This window comes from Xiphophorus hellerii, chromosome 19, assembly GCF_003331165.1.
Source record: "Xiphophorus hellerii strain 12219 chromosome 19, Xiphophorus_hellerii-4.1, whole genome shotgun sequence".
NCBI lineage: Eukaryota > Metazoa > Chordata > Actinopteri > Cyprinodontiformes > Poeciliidae > Xiphophorus > Xiphophorus hellerii.
This window is the reverse complement of record NC_045690.1, coordinates 1,574,051-1,593,608: the sequence shown is the minus strand read 5'-3', so window position 1 is coordinate 1,593,608 and position 19,558 is coordinate 1,574,051. Positions and strand designations below refer to the sequence as shown.

Below are 19,558 nucleotides of genomic sequence, written 5' to 3'. Positions count from 1 at the left end.
GTCCCAGAGGGAATGCGATTCATCCGACACCGTTTTGCTTTTATTGCTCATGTTTGATCCACCTCAGCCTCATTCTGCTTCCTCTCTAATGAGCCCATTTGCTCTGGTTCTGTGTCATTAAAGGTGTAAGGCAAGAGGCGATCCAGAACCAGCCATTCACTGGATCTCTCCTGAAGGCAAACTGGTGTCCAACTCCTCCAGAACCTTGGTTTACAGCAACGGGACTCTGGACATCCTCATCAGCACTGTGAAAGACACGGGCTCCTTCACCTGCATCTCGTCCAACCCGGCCGGCGAAGCCCACCAGACCGTGGAGCTGGTCATAATCAAACTGCCTCACATCTCCAACAACACCAACAACATCCAAGAACCCGATCCGGGTTCGTCAGACATTTCCACATCGGCCCGAGGCGGCGCCAACGGCAGCAACGTGACGGGAGACGTGAAGGGCGGCGTGGACAAGCGGGTGGTGACGGCCGAGGCCAGGTCGTCCACCGCGCTCATCAAGTTCAACTTCCAGAGGAACATTCCCGGCATCAGGATGTTCCAGATCCAGTACAACGGCAGCCAGGATGACTCGCTGGTTTACAGGTGAGACGACGGCGCCGTCAGGAGGGCGGGAAGCTTTACTCTCTGGAAACCCAACCAGTCTGAGGCTCTCAGGTTACACTAGATTGGATGTAACTTTAATGTTATCACTGGAAAACATGAAGAAAGTTGGATTTTAAATGTACTGAGATAATCAGGCTTCCTGGACGTACTTTTAATTTCAAGAAGCATTGTTACAGCAAAGGAATGATCCACTGAAAACAAATGACCTTCTATAATAAACATAGAAACACAGAAAGTGGCGTGAGAACCTCACACATGGTCTGGTATTCATAAAAACAAATATCTGCCACGGCAATTACAAAATATTTCTCTTTTCGGAAAGTTTCCATCCACATGAACACGTACAACTACAGAAATGTGTGTTGCTTTAAACAGCCAAACCCCTAGGGGGCAGTGTAGTGCACACTGCTAAAACCTGTCAACCAATCAGAGTGCTTCAAAACAACCTGTCAGGTTGGAGCCAGGCGGTTTGACAGATACATTTTAAAACAGCGTATTAAAATATAAAGTTATTAAAACAAAAGACAATGATGATCAAAGTCAGTATGTGGAAATATTGGTGCATTATCTCTTATTAAATCTGCATTTTCCAAAGTACACACAAACACAAATATGGAGTTTTCTCAAATCTCTTTGGTCATTTTTTTATGAATAATTGTTTTTGATAATATCCAGAGTTTTTGTGTGGATGACAGAACGAAACGCATAAAAATTACATTATTATATTTGTTCCCCAGATATCTCTCTACATGTGGACAAAAAAATGAAGACACGTTTTTAAAAATGGCTCCTGCAGGGTAGCACTGAGTGGAAGTTCAAAGACACAAACACTGAATAAATAAAAGGCCCAAAAAATGAAAAAGAGAAGAAAAATATTTAGATGAGAAATCTGAAATTTTAAAAACAAGCAGTAAGGAAGAACATGCTTTGCAAAGTCTGCATCCAGCTGAGAAGTGAGTTGATGAGTAGATCTGTCACCATAACAACTGTTGCTCAGCAATTAATTGTCTCACAAATTATTGCAATAAACAATAAAATTGTTTGAAGACCTTTTTAAACTGATGTTATGGTAATGACATAATAATGCTGCCAAAAATAAATACACTTTATTTTCAAAAGGACATTTAACACTGGAAAATAAACACAACAACCAAAAACTAAAAGAAAATGGACTCTCAGTCCGTTAACAAAAATCCACATAATAAAAACTAAACAACATAAAACCAAAGTGGAAATAAAAACTACATTCAACCAAAAGAGGACAGATTATGGAGTCTGTCTGCTATATTATCTTCAATAATCATTAGATTTAGATAAAAAGATGAACACATCCGACCAGCTGATGCAATAGTTCACTAAACCCGAGTTCAGCCTTTTTCCATCCAGTCATCAATAGGAGGAGAAAAAGGCAGAAGAAACCATAAAGTCAATAAATTAAAATAAGGTTGATCATTTTCATCTGTCATGGAATTAATTGACTTATTGATTATCAGGCCTATTATAAAAATTCTGATTTTAACTTTGGTCTCCAGCTGGACGGCTCAACCAGGACGGACTCGACACTTTCCATACGCTCAGAATCACGCAGATCAAATCCGTCTGCAGGGAAAATGATGCTGCAGCTAAATATTTGTTCAGGTGAAATGAGGAGATTAACAAACACAAAGAGCCTCTGCAGGGAAAAGCGCCAGAAATGATCTGCTTCCCATCAAGGCTGCAGCAACACGACTTATCGCTACGCGTCTTCATAAGAACCGTCCGGGTCGCCGTAACGAGAGATCCAAACCAAAGACCAGCAGATCCTGAGCAGCATCCAGTTAACGAGCAGGAAACATTTAGAGACGAATCCACAGCGATTATCTGCCATGCATGTTATTTTTAATCTGTGTTCATAATTCATCAGCTATTAACCCTTTCAATCAATCAATCAATCAATCAATCAAATTTTATTTGTATAGCACATTTCAGCAGCAAGACATTTCAAAGTGCTTTACATCATTACAAACACAGAATCACAATGCAATATAGAATCAATCATTAAGTCAAGTTCCATCAATAAATTTGTAATTGATTACATTTCAAATACAATTCTAAACAGGTGGGTTTTTAGTTGAGATTTAAAAGAAGTCAGTGTTTCAGCTGTTTTACAGTTTTCTGGAAGTTTGTTCCAAATTTGTGGTGCATAGATGCTGAAAGCTGCTTCTCCTCGTTTGGTTCTGGTTCTGGGGATGCAGAGCAGAACCAGAACCAGAACCTGAGAGGTCTGGAAGGTTGATACAACAACAGCAGATCTTTAATGTATTGTGGTGCTAAGCTGTTCAGTGATTTATAAACTAACAACAGGATTTTAAAGTCTATTCTTTGAGCTACAGGGAGCCAGTGGAGGGACTTTAAAACTGGTGTTATGTGCTCTATCTTCCTGGTTTTAGTCAGAACGCCAGCAGCAGCATTCTGGATCAGCTGCAGCTGTTTGATTGATTTGTTGGACAGACCTGTGAAGACGCTGTTGCAATAATCAATACGACTGAAGATGAACGCATGGATGAGTTTCTCTAGATCTGGCTGAGACATTAGTCCTTTAATCCTGGAAATGTTCTTCAGGTGATAGAAGGCCGACTTTGTAACTGTCTTTATGTGGCTCTGGAGGTTCAGGTCAGAGTCCATCACTACTCCCTGGTTTCGGGCCTGATCGCTAGTTTTCAGTTGTAATAACTGAAGCTGTGCATTGACTCTAGATCTATAACTCTAGATCTATAACTCTAGATCGTTCCTCTTTAGGTCCAAAAATAATAACTTCAGTTTTGTTTCTGTTCAACTGGAGAAAGTTTTGGCACATCCACACATTTATCTGTTCCAAGCTTCTGTTCAGTGATTGGATGGGGTCAAAGGTCACCTGGTGACATCGTAATGTAGAGCTGTGTGTCATCTGCATAGTTATGGTAGCTAATATTATTTCCTGTTATAACCTGAGCTAGTGGGAGCATATAAATATTGAATAAAAGGGGTCCTAGGATTGAACCTTGGGGTACCCCACATGTGACCTTTGACCTCTTTGATGAAAAGTTTTCAATTGAAACAAAGAAATCCCTGTTCTTTATGTAGGATTCAAACCAGTTAAGCACTGGACCGGAGAGTCCGACCCAACTCTCCAGTCGATTCAGTAATATATCATGGTCAACAGTGTCAAAAGCTGCACTGAGGTCCAACAGAACCAGCACTGTGGTTCTGCCACAGTCTGTATTTATATGGATGTCATTGAACACTTTGACTAGGCCAGTCTCTGTGCTGTGGTGAGCACGAAAACCAGACTGGAAGGAGTCAAAGCGGTTGGTTATCGTTAGGAAGCTAGTTAATTGTTTAAACAGCTTTTTCAATAACTTTGCTGATGAATCAGAGGTCAGAGGTCAGAGGTCAGAGGTCGGCCTGTAATTCTGCAGTAGTGATTTGTCCAGATTGTTCTTTTTTATCAGTGGTTTGATTACTGCTGTTTTCAGAGCCTGGGGGAAAACACCTGATGAGAGCGATGAGTTTACTATCTGGATCAGATCAGCAGCAATAACAGGCAGGACTTTCTTAAAGAAATGTTCTAGAGTTATAGATCTAGGACATCCAGACAGCAGGAACTGGAGCTTAGTTGACTTATAATTTCCTCTAAGGTTTTATAATTAAGTAGTTGAAATTGGGTCATTTTTCCTGTATTTGTTTTGTTTGGGCTCAGCATTGGTTCTGACTTTATAGTGGATGTTCAGATTAATCCTCTGATTTTATTAATTTTCTCTGAAAAGAAGCTGGAAAACTGGTTGCAGGCGGCAATACATTGGAATTCAGGCGTAACGTCACAGGAGGGTTTGTGATTCTGTCAACTGTTGCAAATAAAGCTGGAGCATTGTTAATGTTTTTGTTTATGACATCTGCAAAGAAAGCCTCTCTTGCATGTTTTAGTGTTAAATGATAGTTACGTAGTCTTTCTTTATAGATGTCACAATGAACGTGGAGTTGAGTTTTACGCCATTTTCGTTCTGCCCTACGGCAGAGTTGTCTTGCAGATCTAACTGTTTGTGCATTTCTCCATGGAGATTTCTTTTTACCAGACACAACTTTCAGTGAAACTTTCATGGAGACGATGGCGACACAGGGATTATTTATCCTCCATCTTGTAAAGATTCAGTCTCTTACATTAGGAGAGCCTCCTCTTCCTCTTCCTCCTCTCTCTCCTCTTCCTCCTCTCCCTCTTCCTCCTCTCTCTCCTCTTCCTCCTCTCCCTCTTCCTCCTCCTCTTCCTCCTCTCCCTCTTCCTCCTCTCTCTCCTCTTCCTCTTCTCTCTCCTCTTCCTCTTCTCCCTCCTCTTTCTCTTCCTCCTCTCTTTCCTCTCTCTCTCCTCTTCCTCCTCTCTCTCCTCTTCCTCTTCCTCTTTTTCCTCCTCTTCCTCTTCCTCCTCTTTCTCTTCTTCCTCCTCTCTCTCCTCTTCCTCTTCTCTCTCCTCTTCCTCTTCCTCCTCTCTCTCCTCTTCCTCTTTTTCCTCCTCTTCCTCTTCTTCCTCTTGCTGACGTCTCAAACCTCAAAATTTTCAGCAAATGTTTTGGATTTTTGTTTTTGGTTATGGAAAATAACTAATCCTTTTATGGCTTTCCTAAATTATTTTGATGAAAACTCAGCTGGAATCCTTGTGAATGAATGTTTAGGGAATTTATGGAGTAAAATTACAGTCAAAAATAATTAACAGCAATAATTTCACTTATTTACTGTCAGAAAAAAACGGTTAATTTGAAAGTCAATTTGAACATGTTATTAGTTCATTTATAAATATCATTTTAGTTGCTAATAAAGCTGATATAAGAACTTATATTAGAACTTATTTTAGCTCACTTGAAGAATTTCTTTTCAGGGATAAATCTGCTTGATCCACTTCCTCGGGGTCTTGGGATCCAATCTTAGCATATAGTAGCTAAAGATTACTAACTACATATTTAGCTTGAAGCTGACATTTTAGTTGGTTAAATATTTAGCTTCAAACTAAATATTTAGTGTGTTATTTAGCTTGAAGCTAAATGTTTTGCTTGCTACGTGACTATTTAGTTTGACATTTACTAATCTATGAATTACTTGCTGAAAACTTGTCAGTTAGTTATTTTATCATTTGTGTTGGAAACAACTAAAGAATCTATTTGTTGACAGCTATCTGATGACATGTAGCCTAACATCTCATCAGATGCCTTTGGTTCTGGTCGGAAGGACCCCGACCAGAACCCGACCCGACCAGAACCAAAGGCAGGGGAAACTCTGCTTTAGCTAAATAATCTGGCAAATATCAGCAGGATTGCTAACAGTTTATTTACTGATGCTATAAATAAGCAACTTAATGAGTGAAACCGAAGTTTTGATTGAAGTATTAGTATATTTCTATAATATCTCTATAATACATCTATAATCTGTCTATATCCTGTAATATTTCTATAATATTTCTATAATCTGTCTATATCCTGTAATATTTCTATAATATCTCCCAGCTGCTGCTCAGTGGTGCAGAGAAACGTCTGCATTTCTCTCCTCCCTGCGTTAATCCCTCACTGCTCCGTCTCTCTGCAGCTTTCTCGTCTTTTTCCTCAATAAGAAATCATTTGTGTGTATTTTGCATTTCTCTTGTCTTTAGATAGCAGATTGATTGCCATTCCACTCCTCTGTCAGCACAAAGAAGCATCTTATAGATCACTACACAAACAGAGAGCAGGGACAGAGCAGGAAAACTGGAGCAGAGAGAAAAACAGTAAACTGGAATATAAGCAGGACGACAGCGAGGCAAAGTGCTGGAACATGGAGGGAAGGAGACTAATAGACGGGGGAAATCTGGCCCTGTTGTTGCCAACAAGACACTTATTTTTCAGGTTCAGTGAGAGTTTATTGATCTGCCACACATTGACATTCTCTCCCTCCTCAGCATTATTCTGTGAGAGTGGGAGGAGTTCAATATGTTTCCAACTAACTATGAATTTGATCCGTTTGCTCAAAGCCTTCGGAGAAGCCGTCATGCAGACCTGTGAGCCGCGGCTGAGCTGTGTTGGTTGTGATGGTTGGCTTTGCAGTGAAGCCTGATGAGAAACCCGAGCGGCCTCCTTCCTCGGCAGGGTCAGAGGTCGGCTGCAGAGCAGCGGCTCACCGGGACGCTGGGTTTGACTCAGACACATGGGAGAGCGGCGGCAGGGTACGGATGCAGCGCCGCTGTTTTAACACTCGTCTTAAGGATTGTGTTTCAACCCAGAGCTGGGCCGGCTGCCCAGTCGGTCACACAGAACAGCAAGCAGGTCAATACAAAAGTAAAACGCAGAACTTTGCCTCATTAAACTTCCATTTAAAAAGAGCCAATCTACACAGAAGCTCCAGTTAACAGTCCAGAACACGTCAATCTTTACCGCACAAACAAACAAGGAGTGTTGACCTAAAAGCTAGTGCCAATCAAAGATACAAACTAAAGATGGCGTACGGCTGTTTTCCATCTCAACCAGGTTTTGGTTCAGCACCTGCCAGCTCATTTCCAGCTTTACAGGCTGGAAGCTGCTGACTTTTATTCATCATCAGGGAATCAGTGGCAGAAGTTTCACCGCCGTTCTTTACATTCAGGTGACAGACGGGTTAATCAGACGGGATGTTAAAGGCTTCGTATGAATAATGGATCAGCTTCATGGCCTTCATGGCAGCATCACTGCAGCTGCAAACGAAGCCGTTTCCATTTCAGCGAGGAGCAGAAACACAATATTAAGAAAAAGGATCGAATGTTTCCCTGGTCCACAATCAGAACAATCAAATACGTCCAGACAGAAATGATCCTTCCTCTTTCATTCTGCTCTGATTGTCGTCGGCTCTCTTTTTTCCCAAATCTTCCTCCAGCGCCTGTTTTCTGCTCCAGCAGATCCATCAAGCCACAGGGGCCGGTTGCCATTTCCTAAGTCAGGAAAAAAACGTTACACATCAGGCGAATTGTGTGACCATTTTTTTAAAATAATGCTGCTCAACAGGGGCCTGAGGAATGGCGCCAAGCTTTAAGAGAAGGGCCCACGTTCCCTTCCTTTAACTAGCAGGACGTAGTTCATGCTGCAGCGCTCCCTGGGGCCGGGACAACACTCAGCTCAGCTGTGCTCAGAGCATGAAAAATCAGGCCCATTTATTCTGCTGCAATGTTCCAATTCTGATTTTATAGTACAATAAACATGCAGAAAACCCAGCATTATTTTTACTGCTAGCCAGGAAGACTAGGAGCCAAACAGGGGTGAGGAATGGAGAGAACAAAAAGATTCATATGCCTCGTTAAAGTTTGATAAAACATGACAATATATAAGTAGACAGGAAATATATTTTGTTATATGGTTTTCAGAATCATTTCCAGCAGAAGATGAATGTGCAGAAGTTAGAAAATGTAGATGCAATAAAGGTGCGAGAGTTTTCAGAGATAATATATGGAAGCAGAGATGAGTTAGCTGTAAGGGGCAGATGGAGGCCTGCAGCTGAAACACCTGCTAATATCTGCCACAGGTTTAACTCTGACATCTGCTGCTGCTTTAAGGAGACCAGCCCAAGTTCAGACGCCGCTCCCTCTTCATTTAAAACGCCCAGACATTAAAAGGTCTCTGCTGCTTTTTCTGAATTCATATTAACCATAACTCATTTATGCTTCGCCACACCTGGTTTAGAGAGCAGCCATTACACTCCACAGTCATGTGATCAAAACACATCAGACTTTAACTATTAAAATAGTTTGTTTTAAATCTGTGTTTTGAAGGATGTTTGCATTGGTTGGACATAAACATTACAGTTACAGTAAAAAGTACAGTTACATTCTAGGGTTTAAAATTCAAAGATTTTTATTTTCATAATTATACATGTTTGACATAAATAATATCATAACCATCTAAAGAAAAGACATTTTTAAAAACCCTCCTAAACTGTGTTGTGAAGTAGATATTAATATAGAAAATAAACACAGAAACTCTGAGTTTTCGGCCTGAAAGTGACGGCTGGATGTTTCCAGCCGGTCTGGAGGCTCTGAGCCCGTAGCGCGGCGCTGCGCCGGGTTAGCCCGTAGCGCGGCGCTGCGCCGGGTTAGCCACATTAGCTATGAGGTCAGCAGTAATGGGGCGAGCGATGAGGAAGCATTAATCCTCCTCACTTTGTGCTTGGAAATCAGCTATTCCCAACCAGGCTGATTGGATTTGCTCCTAGCTTGAATGTCATGTGTAATTGTTTAATTACTTACATGTTTAGAAAGATTAAAGAGAAGAAAATTAGATTCAAAAGCTGCTGAGGGAAATGATTTATGGGATTACTGCAGTAAAATTCACTAGAAAGGCAGAAGGTAAAGTTAGCATCTCTAAGAGGTACAGCGCAAAGCCAAGTTTTTAAAACCAATAACAGATTGTTAAAGTTATTTATCTGGGGAAGCTTCTTCATGTTTGAGGCTGTTTAATTTAGAGCAGTTTGCTCCGTAGCAGAAGCGCTCGCCAGAAGCACTGAATAGTTTTTCACCAATAATTGGACAACCTACTTTCAGAAATCTGTGGCCCATATTTTGGTTTCTCCTCCAGTGGAGGAATACTGGGGAATGATTTGCATTTTTTATCTCAGTTCATAAAAGTAGAGAATAAGCAGTAATGCTAAGATGGAACTGCTGCAATTAGAAAATTAGACTTCTGAAAAAAGCTTGTGGTCTAATTCTACTAATACAACTTCCTGTGGATTTTACAGGAAATCATTTTATTTACCTGAAATTAGGCAAATAAAATATCAGTTTTCTTCTCTGACACATGGAGGTGGACAAAGCCAAGAAAGGAAGAGAACAGAAATATTCCTAAAAATTAAAATTATATTTTATATACAGTATATATACTGACTGAGTTATGAGCAACACAACATGGACAGGAAGCTTCAACCAGTTGGGTTTATTGGGAAGGATTCTACTCTTCTACAGCTAAAACCAAGATGGCAGAGGGCATCACACATCGGATCAGCACCAAGAAACACACAGCATGGCTCCATAAATACATTCCTGTCTGGCTGCCATCGCTGCTCCACTGCACAACAACCAGCAACCTGTTGACCAAAGTCCTGCTGAGTCTGATCTTCCTGTTGATGTTTACAGACGGCCTAAATAAAGTCCTTAGAGCAGAAAACAAAGTACAGATGTTTGGTCATAACACAAACACAGCGTACCAGAACCAACACCTCCTCCTAACTGTAAAGCAAAGAGGTGAAGGTGTGATGATCTGGGCTTGTTTTAAAGACAGTTACAGTTATTACAGCAATACAATTTGATGTAATATGAAAATGTGCTTATGTTGCTAATCTGAACTGGCCAGTTTGTTACAGATTCCACTAAACAGTAGAACAGAAAAGCCAAGCCGACCTGTTGGAGGTGAACTCTCCTCCTCTGGATGTCAGAAGGTTTGCTTCATTTCTACCCTTGTTGGAAAACGTTTCAGCGAGCGTTGGCCGTTTAAAAGTCTGCTGACTGTTTTTCATTAGCTTCACCGAGCAGTCACATGTAGCTTATGGAAAATGAACAAACGTGAACTAATCTGTTAATGTTTTCTTTAATGTTTGTTCAATTTTGTTAATAATGATGGAAACACAAAACATTTTTTAAGAAACTCTGAGATTTGTAGACAATTGTATATGTAATTATTGGGTAACACTTTATTTGACGGGTTGTGCATAAGACTGACATGACACTGTCATAAACATGAATGAGTCTTTATGAATGTCTATAACTGTTGTCATGAAGTGTAAATAATGACACTTTAATGCAAAGTTGTTCTAAAAGTTGGATTAAAAGTCCATTAAAAGTGCCAACTCTGCATTAAAGTCTCATTATTTATAAAAATAATGCCAAGTTGGCACTTTTTGTTAGAGATTTTTTGGTATTATCATTTTATTCTTACTTTAGTTCACATTAAGTCTATAGATCTTTGTGATTTTCTGTTTAAAGTGTTCTCTTCTTTAAATGACCTGGAGGTTACTACTGTCGGTTCAACTATATGAGAAATAGATAACACTAAGTTTCTCAGGCCTTAAATCCTTTTACAAGAACACCTCCTAATTTAGTAACTACCTGTGAACAGTCGTATTTTGTTTTCTTGACAGTATTGACCGAGATTTGAACCGGGCTCAGACCTTTGATCAGATATCACATCTGGACCTGGGTTGTTAGATGTTTGGGTTAGAAGCTTTACGACCTCTGTTGTTTTCCTGACTGCCCCCTTGCCTGTTCTTCTTTGACAATAAAAACAGGAGCCGTTGTGAGGGCAGCCCAGAACGCTCTGTAGAACTGATCGGAGGAGAGGTTTGATAGAGCGTTCTCCTTTTGCAAAAGCTCTACATAAAATTCATATACGTTGTCTGTGGTTCTTTCTTTTATTTAGGTTCGAAAGGAAAATACCTATCACTTTTAATGAACTTTTAATCCAACTTTTAGAACAACTTTGCATTAAAGTGACATTCATAAAGAATGAATGTCAGTCTTATGAAAACTCTGTCCGGTGCAGTGTTGCCAATTTTTGTTATTTTTCAAAGTCATTCAGATCTTGCTCAATATTCTGGTGTGTTTATCTAACAGTAAAGACAAAACTGAAAAGTTCACAACACTAATTAATACAAGATGTATTTTAGACCTCAGTACAATAAGGAATGTATCTGTAAACCTGACCTGTGTGTGTGTGTGTGTGTGTGTGTGTGTAGTAGTGGGCGTGACATGATACATTAAAAGGACAAAGGAAGATATATCTATATTTATATATATATATTGTATATATAAATCCATTTCCAGCCTCCCTGAAGCCAGTGAAATATCTGCTGGGGAATCTCAGAGTTTCCTCCCAGCTCTGCTGCTGTGGGTGAGAGAGCAGCTCAGTTATTAGAACCTCTGACTCCTTATCACATGACTGCAGTTCAACCAGAAAACGTTTTTTTGTCGATTCGCTGACTTGGATGCTTTTTTTTATTCCTTTCCTGGAGTAATGTGTTTGTTTCCTTCAGGCTTTGCTCAATGTTTAATCAAGTGAAATGGCCCCAAATAGAACAATCCTGTATTGAAGTTCACTGTTCACTGAATGAGGCCTTCATTTGTCTTGAGACAAACAGCTGAGCGACTAACAGAGAGTCTGGCTCTGGACTTGATTACCGCATGCTGGAAGACGCCGATGCAAGCCTGGCATCCAGGGACGAGTGAAGGCTTGAGTTCATCACCGTGTGGCGCAGCATCAGTGATGAACGCCGGTAGAACGCCGACGCAGCCTGTTGGAGGACGCGGCGGCCATGACAGCTGCTGGTCGCTCTAAACCACATCTAGATGCAAACTAACACAACGTCTGCTTCAGATGGAAAACAGAACTGGTTGTGTTTACCTCAACATGCAGGCAGGCATCGTCTCTGTTGTGTCTCACACACACACACACACACCCACACCCACACACACACGACTGCTCTGGGCTGAGGGCTTGGCAGAGCACAGCAGATAGATTAGTGTAATAGTCTCGGCCAAGGCAATCATCTGCCCACTGTAGGGTTTGAAATACTGGCAGCAAGATCCGGTCCAGACACAAAGAAATTAGGAACAATGAATGAGTCAGTTTGGATGAGATCACAAAGCTCCGGGCTCACACCATCAACGAGAAGAGAGAGAGAGAGAGAGAAGGAAGGAAAGAAAGAAAGAAATGTTTTGACATCAAGCAGAGAAGAGAGAGAAGGACAGAAAAGAATCTCACAGAGGAAATGAAATGTTTTGACGTGAAAAAGTATTTTGTGAGATCATCAAGCAGATTTCTTGTGGGTTTCCTGTAAGGTTGTGATGATGATGCTCAGGTCACACAGCGACGCTGACAGCCTTTACCAACAGCTTTACTGGTCAGACTGGTCAGACTGGAAAGTGTCTGTGTGTGACAGCCAGACTCATGCAGCTAATGGTTTGTTGGAGGAAGACGTTTCTGAAAGAACGGTTTTCATTCATGTGAATATATTGGAAAAACAGGCCAAGCGAACCAGGAAGCATTATGCGTAATTAGACTTCCAGCTCCGCCTGCGGGTCCGTAACCGTAGCAACCTCAGTGCCACCGCTTCAGGCTGCAGCTCCTTTGTTTTTTCATGAAGCAACATGCTGCTATGGTCACTGGGCTGTTGGGGATTCGGCACCAGGAAACGTGCTTTAACGTCTGGTTTCCATGGTGACTGAGGTTGGTTGTAGAAACAACAGGGAAACAATTAATCATTTTTATGTGTTGTGCTGCAGCTGCAACAGATCTAGTTTAGTGAATGAAGGTGTTCCTGGTCTCCGTCGGCCTGTGGAGGTTTTCTCTGGGTACTCTGGTTTCCTCCTGCTTTCACTTCCTGTTGATTTTAATCTGTGTGGCTCTGAGAGGGGATGAACCTGTTTGTTGGGCTGCTGCCATAATCTCCAGCTAACTGCTACAATAAATACATTTCATGTATCATTTTTCAGCTACAATATCTTAAGTCTTCACTTTACAAAATGATGATACTTTAGCAGCTGAACAGAACCAGGTTCTCATTTTAATTTTCATTTATCTTTTTTAAATCCAGCCTGAGATATACCGTATGTTAATCCTCTGATTAACTGGATTATATGATGCATTCGCCTGCAGTTGGAAATCAAAGTTTAATTCTGGATAAAATGGAAACTCCAGCTCATAACTCTTGGTTGGCGGTTCTGGTGACTCCTGTTCTGTTGTGCTGCTGAGAATGCAAAACATTTAAATATTAATCTTATTTTCATTTTGGAGAAAATTACATTTCTGCATAAGTTTCACAAACAGTGATTGAAACAATCAGAAGTTATGAATGAGGGATAAACGGAGCCAGAGATTAAAACGCGGATTGATGCAAAAATCGAATTTAAAGTCTTTTCTCTCTCTCTGTATTTCCAAACATTGAATTTTGCAATGAAACAGCCAAAACTGTGGCCAGACTGAATTATTACTCCAAACAGAAAGCTTTATGACAGATATTGTGAAATGTGCCAACAGCGCTGCTGATGAGTCAGGGTCAGTTCGGGTCAGCAGATGGTCAGAGCGGCTGAGGCGACGGCTGATTCTGAGTTTTATTTGAATCACAATAAAACCACAAAACCTTCAACCTTTTTGTCCAAAAGCTGCTCCAGCGTTCTGAACGGGAAAATCTGCAGGATGACCCACAGCAGCCGTCCCAAAACTCAGATGGAGAAGCTAGGCTGAGGTCAAAGGTCGAGTTTCACTCAGACTCCACTTATGACACGTAGATTATCAAATTCAGTCCAGAGTCTTAAAGAGACAGTACAAAGTTCCTGTACTTTGCTTGAATCAGATATTAATTCTAATTAACCAGCTGTGGTGTAAAGACACAATGTTCTTACAAAATGTGTCATAAAATAGAAAAGTGTTCAGATTGGGTGTTTGGTTTTCTTCCAGCTTGTGTTGCCCCCTGACACAGTGGAGCCCTGGGCAAAGAGCCATAATTCAGAAACCAGAATTAAATCCCATCCCTAAAGTTTTTCTGGAAAACCCAGTGAAGCTCAGAACCGGACCAGTTCTGTCCAGTTTGTGGGTTTTTCCATGAACCGAAGCTGAATACGAGTTGAAGCTCAAAATAAAACAAAAGCAGGGCGTGCCGTGGTGGCGTAGCGGACAGCGCGACCCACGTTTGGAGGCCTTGAGTCCTCAACGCGGCCGTCAGGGGTTCGATTCCCGGACCCGATAACATTTACTGCATGTCTTCCCCCGTTTCCTGTCAGCCTACTGTCATGTAAGGGACACTAGAGCCACTAAAGACCCCTGGAGGGGAGAAATAAATAGATAAAATAAATGAACTGTTAGGAAAAAAACATTTCAGGTTTGATTTCACATCATGATCCTGCAGCTCCTTGTTTCCCTGCACTTTTTTCTCAGTGCCTAATAAAGTAAATATGTCCACCAACATAATATTCACAGTGTTTTGTTGATACACTTTTTAATGCATATTCAGGGATTTAAAGTTTTAATGAGTCAGTAAACAGAGAGCTGGCCTTACAGAGGTAAAAACCAGAGAGAAAAATGCTTCCCATTACTTAATGCTGACTAATGTGACAGAAGCGCGCTCATTATTACAGCCAAATGAAGCCCGCAGCCACAGCAATATTAGGCAGATTAATCTCTGTCTGTGTGTGTGTGTTGTATATAAATGTGGCCACTTGTGTGTGAGCTTGTAGGATTTAGTGACATTGGCTCCTGCCATTAACCTGCAGGCTTCAATGTCACTTTAAATGTGTCGAGTTAAATCCGTGTTTAGCTCAGGTTCCTCGTTATGGTGATTAAAACATCGAGCAGGAAGACAGCAGTCATCTAACATTTAGATACTCCTATTAGCATTCATGGGGTTTCACCAACACACACACACACACACACACACACACACACACCCACACACCTTACAGGATTATGCTGTTCAGCTGAGGGCACGGTGACCTACTGCTACATTTATCCTGGAGCTCTTAATACTGACCATTAAACCCTAACATGTCTCCTAACCTTCACTTTGCTCAGCCTGTAAACCAGAAGCTTTAACCCGGCTGTGGGCGGCGCCGCTCCTCTCCGGACGCCCGACGCCGCGCGGCGCCGCCAACCAGCCGCCAACCAGCCGCCAACCTGCTGCCAACCAGCCGCCAACCTGCAGCCCTGCTGCTTTTAATGAGGAATTTGATTAGCAATTTCATGAGGACGTTCCAGAAAGCTGACAGGCCAGTTCAGACGTTCAGAGTGAGAACTGCAGTCAATGTGACACTAAGAGAAACCGACTCAACTGAGACTGAGAGAGAAACTCAGCAAAGCTCTTAGTTCTCCTACAAGCTATGTGCAAATAATTAAGAGCTACATTTTTAAAATGATCAGAAAATTTCATATTTTTGCTTGAAATGATTAAGATAAAGTTCATATTTTTACAAGAATCCATTTTTAAAGTATTTTGCTAGTAGTGAATAACAGTTTTTTGCCTAAATGTATTTCAAATATTGATTGAAAACAAGAGAGAATAATAAATGGGCTTGCTGATATAAAAACAATAATTATAAAGTGAAATTAAATTTCAAAACTGATGTAACATAAATTCATTAATTAGATTACAAAGGAAAATAAAATGTCTTGTTGACCTCAAATGTATGTTTAATTAATTTATCGAAATTGGTTTTTGAATTGGGTTGAAATCAGGTTTAATTAAACTGGGATTAATTTATTAATCGAGTCCCAACACTAAACTTCCTGTATTCATTTTAACTTGTATGATTAAATGAATCTTTGTTGATTCTCATAAAAGTTCTTCCATTTGTGCTGAATGGATCGATCTTTAACAGACGACCAGCATCAGAAATGGTTTTTGGTGACTGAGCCACTAAAGTTCTACGACCCACCCAGTGAAAGTCACTGCGATTTACTGGATTCACTGGTTTTATGAATCACAGAAACCTTTGTGTTGAACTGAACGGTTTTCCTCTCGTCTCTCCTCCAGGATGATTCCTCCATCGAGCGAGAACTTCCTGGTCAACAACCTGGCCGCCGGGACTCAGTACGACCTGTGTGTCCTGGCCATCTATGATGATGTCATCACGTCGCTGACAGCCACGCGAGTGGTGGGCTGCGTTCAGTTCACCACCGAGTCCGAGTACATGCGCTGCCACTTCATGCAGTCCCAGTTCCTCGGCGGGACGATGATCATCATCATCGGAGGGATAATCGTCGCCTCGGTGCTCGTCTTCATCATCATCCTGATGATACGCTACAAGGTGGGTGAGACAGGAAACCTTCGTCTCACATGAGCTGAGATGAATTAATGTTTTGCTGTGAAAAGCTGATTATTCCATAAAATAAAAACTGGCTGTTTCACAATCAGGCGTTTGTGAAAACTTGCAGTGAATCTTTTCCAGCTGTGGAGGAATGTTGGTCCACTTCAGCCACAATGGAGAGTTTTCCAACAGCAACGGCCTTTTTAAGGTCATGCCACAGCATGGACTTTGACTAGGCCACTCTTAAGTCTTGGTTTTCTTCGGCCACCCAGAGGGGAACCTGCTGTTGAGGCCCGGTTGGGTCGACAACAGAACTCACGGTTCCATTTATCACAGCAAGTCTTCCAGGCCCAGATCACCACACTGCCACCACCATGCCTTACTGTTGCTTTTGGGGCAGAAGTAACGAGGTGCACAACTTCCAAAGACCGCAGCTCTTCATCTCATCGGTCCTCAGAATCGGTTTTCAAAAGTTTTCAAGAGGAAAACATATTTTAGATTTTTTATTCTCCCTTCATAAACACAAATAAAAGTTTTGTTTTGTTTACTTGTATTGTCTTCAACCAGGAGACAAAATGTTCTGGGTAGAACATATTTACAGATGAAAAGGGATTTTACTTCAAATCTGAAATCTACACACTTTTATACAGATTAGTGTTGTTCATTCAGCAAATGGTCTTTTTAATTTGTCTTCTCCACTAAATGATTAATAAAGTAAATTAGATGAAGATTATTTCAGTGGTTGATTCATGAGGATTAATCCCATTAATGGTTTCAGTCCTAGATGAAAATAAAATCCACTAAATGAATCATTTGTATCCAGAAAGGCTCTGCAGCTGCAGCTGCTTTGGTCGCATTTTGAGAACAGATTAATCCTGATGTTGGAAGGCAAAATATTACGATGAAAAATAACGTGCAGATTGTTTTAACTGACCTTAATTTAATAAAAGTGTTACCAAAGCTCTTCTTTTTGTTGGATAAAACCTTTTTTTCTTCCATTTTATCCCTCAGGTTTGTAACCCTGGTGAAGGTGGCAAAGGCGTCTCCCTGTCGATGACCAATGTTCACTCGCAGACCAACGGGCAGCAGTCACATGGCTGCACCGTCACTCCCAGCTCCTCTAAACACGGATCAGTTGGATTGGATGACTTGTCTGCCGGCTCAAAGAAAAAGAGCGGCGCTGCGGCGGCGGGACCCGGGGAGAAGGACACGCTCACTCAGTCATCTGAATGCTCCCTGCCCGACTGCTCCACGGCCACGTCTGTTCTGAGCCAGAGCTGGGTGGCTGGCGGTGAAGACCGGGACAAAGTGGCCGAGCAGAGACCTCTGACTGGCGTCGGGTCGCCCACCGCCGCCTCCGGGTCCCTGCACAAGTCCAAGAGGAAGCCGGCTCCCGTTCAGCCCGAGAACCGTCCGCCGCCCTCCTCTCCTCGCCCTCCGCCCTCTTCCACCCCGTCCTCCGCCCCGCTGGAGAACCTCAACACCAACCGCAACAACTCCACCAGTCTGAACAAAACCCCACCGCCTCCCTTTGTGCCCTCACCGTTCTCCGGGCCCCTGTTGGCCCCCAGCCCGGTTCCTTCCATGCGGTTCAGAGAAACGCCCGTCCTGCGCCGGGCTCCTCGCGCCGTCTCCTCCTCTGCAAAATACCAGACTCTCCCTACGGAGGAGGGAGGCCGGAGCAGGGCGAGGAGGAGGTACTCGCTCAGCGAAGAAGGCGCAAAAACTCAGTCGCCCCATCAGAGGGCCGGAGGGGCGAAGCTGGGCCGCGTGATGCGGAACAAACGGAGCCAGTCCATGAGCGGGATGCTGCTGTCTAAAGAAGAGGACGGCGACTCGGAGAAAGGGCGCAGCGAGTCGGACTGGATCTTAGAAAGCACAGTTTGAAGTGAAGCCAGGCGGCGACCGGACAGGAACTTTGGTTCCCTCATTGAGCTGTGTGTGTGTTTGCGGTGTGTCTGGGTTTGTTTTTCCACCTGAAGAGCCGGTCAGCCTCGGAATCAATCCTCAATTTGTTTTCATGTTTGAATTTTGTTTTTATGTGTTTGATTTGATTGGACATGTTTTCTGGATGAAAGTTTTTTACCTCTTTCTTTTCATCTTGTTTTTTGTATTCTGTTTACAGTTTTGTTCTCCACCTTGACATTATCCTTTGGTAAATGGATAACATGCCTTGTCTCGTAGCGTTGGAGTCGTCTTACTGGATCCACTTTATAGCACAAAAGAAAAAGAAAAAAAAACAAGACAATGAGCTTGCCACGTTATTTCTGAATTCACATTCACCGTATCTGAAAGCACCACAAAAGGGAAATTAATAAAGGGAAAGAAGAGGAGGAAGAACCCTGCAGCAAGAAGAAAAGCACATCATTTTTAAGAGCTGCACACTTGCATACAGTATGCACTCATTTTGTGGCAAGAGAACAGCAGTCGGTGCCTTCTTTTGCACTAACAGACCCTCCCTGGCAGTAACTAGATCTGGATTTATGACTTCACCGCAGCTCCACTAACGAGAGCTCCGGAGGAACCGGATCCAACTAAGGAAGAGACGGATTTCACACACAGCCTTTCTTACCTAATGGGGAGTACTCACATTTTCTTGACATATAAAGACAAAAAGTAACAAACAGAAGAACATTTTAATGGACCTCTTATGAAATTGTTATTTTTAAACTTGAGAAGAAAAAGAAACATGATTATCTTGTGAGCTTTTCACTGACATTGGTATACTTTAGCCTGTGTTGGTCACAAGCTCCCAGAAAGCTTCTGTACAGAAAAAGACAACATGTACCGTGTTGTTATGTTGTGTAAAATAAAACCGGTTAAAACTAAATGTAAGGTTTTTCATCTGTTATTTGGCTTTTTTACTTTATAATCCCTAATACAGAGCAAGCACATGGCAGCAGTGGAAAGGAACAACTCATTCAGCAGGAAGAAACAAAGACAGCAGAATCTGGGCAGACAGACACAAAACATTTTACCATCAAGCTTCTTACTGTGAAGATTGATGGTAAAATGCTCTGATTTGAGCCGTTACCATGACGCAGCTTTATCGTTTTTCTGATTACTGGTGGTCATGTAACCTGAGCGGCTCGTCGTCATGGAATCGTACAAACAGGCGACTGGTCCTCAATTCAACTGTCAAACAAAATTCCTCCTTTCCTG

General features: G+C 41.9%; 1 protein-coding gene across 2 annotated transcripts in view; it reads left to right on the top strand.

The window, feature by feature from the left end:
- Window positions 1-19,226, top strand: part of LOC116709303 (leucine-rich repeat and fibronectin type-III domain-containing protein 5-like) — an 84,619-nt gene extending 65,393 nt beyond the window's left edge. For both annotated transcript variants that reach the window (XM_032547740.1, XM_032547739.1), the window contains 3 exons: window positions 124-591; window positions 16,123-16,396; window positions 17,408-19,226. In XM_032547740.1, coding sequence (XP_032403631.1) covers window positions 124-591; window positions 16,123-16,396; window positions 17,408-18,283 — 1,618 coding nt within the window. In that variant the 3' untranslated portion in view covers window positions 18,284-19,226. The remainder of the gene's footprint in view (window positions 1-123; window positions 592-16,122; window positions 16,397-17,407) is intronic.
- Window positions 19,227-19,558: the final 332 nt, after the last annotated feature.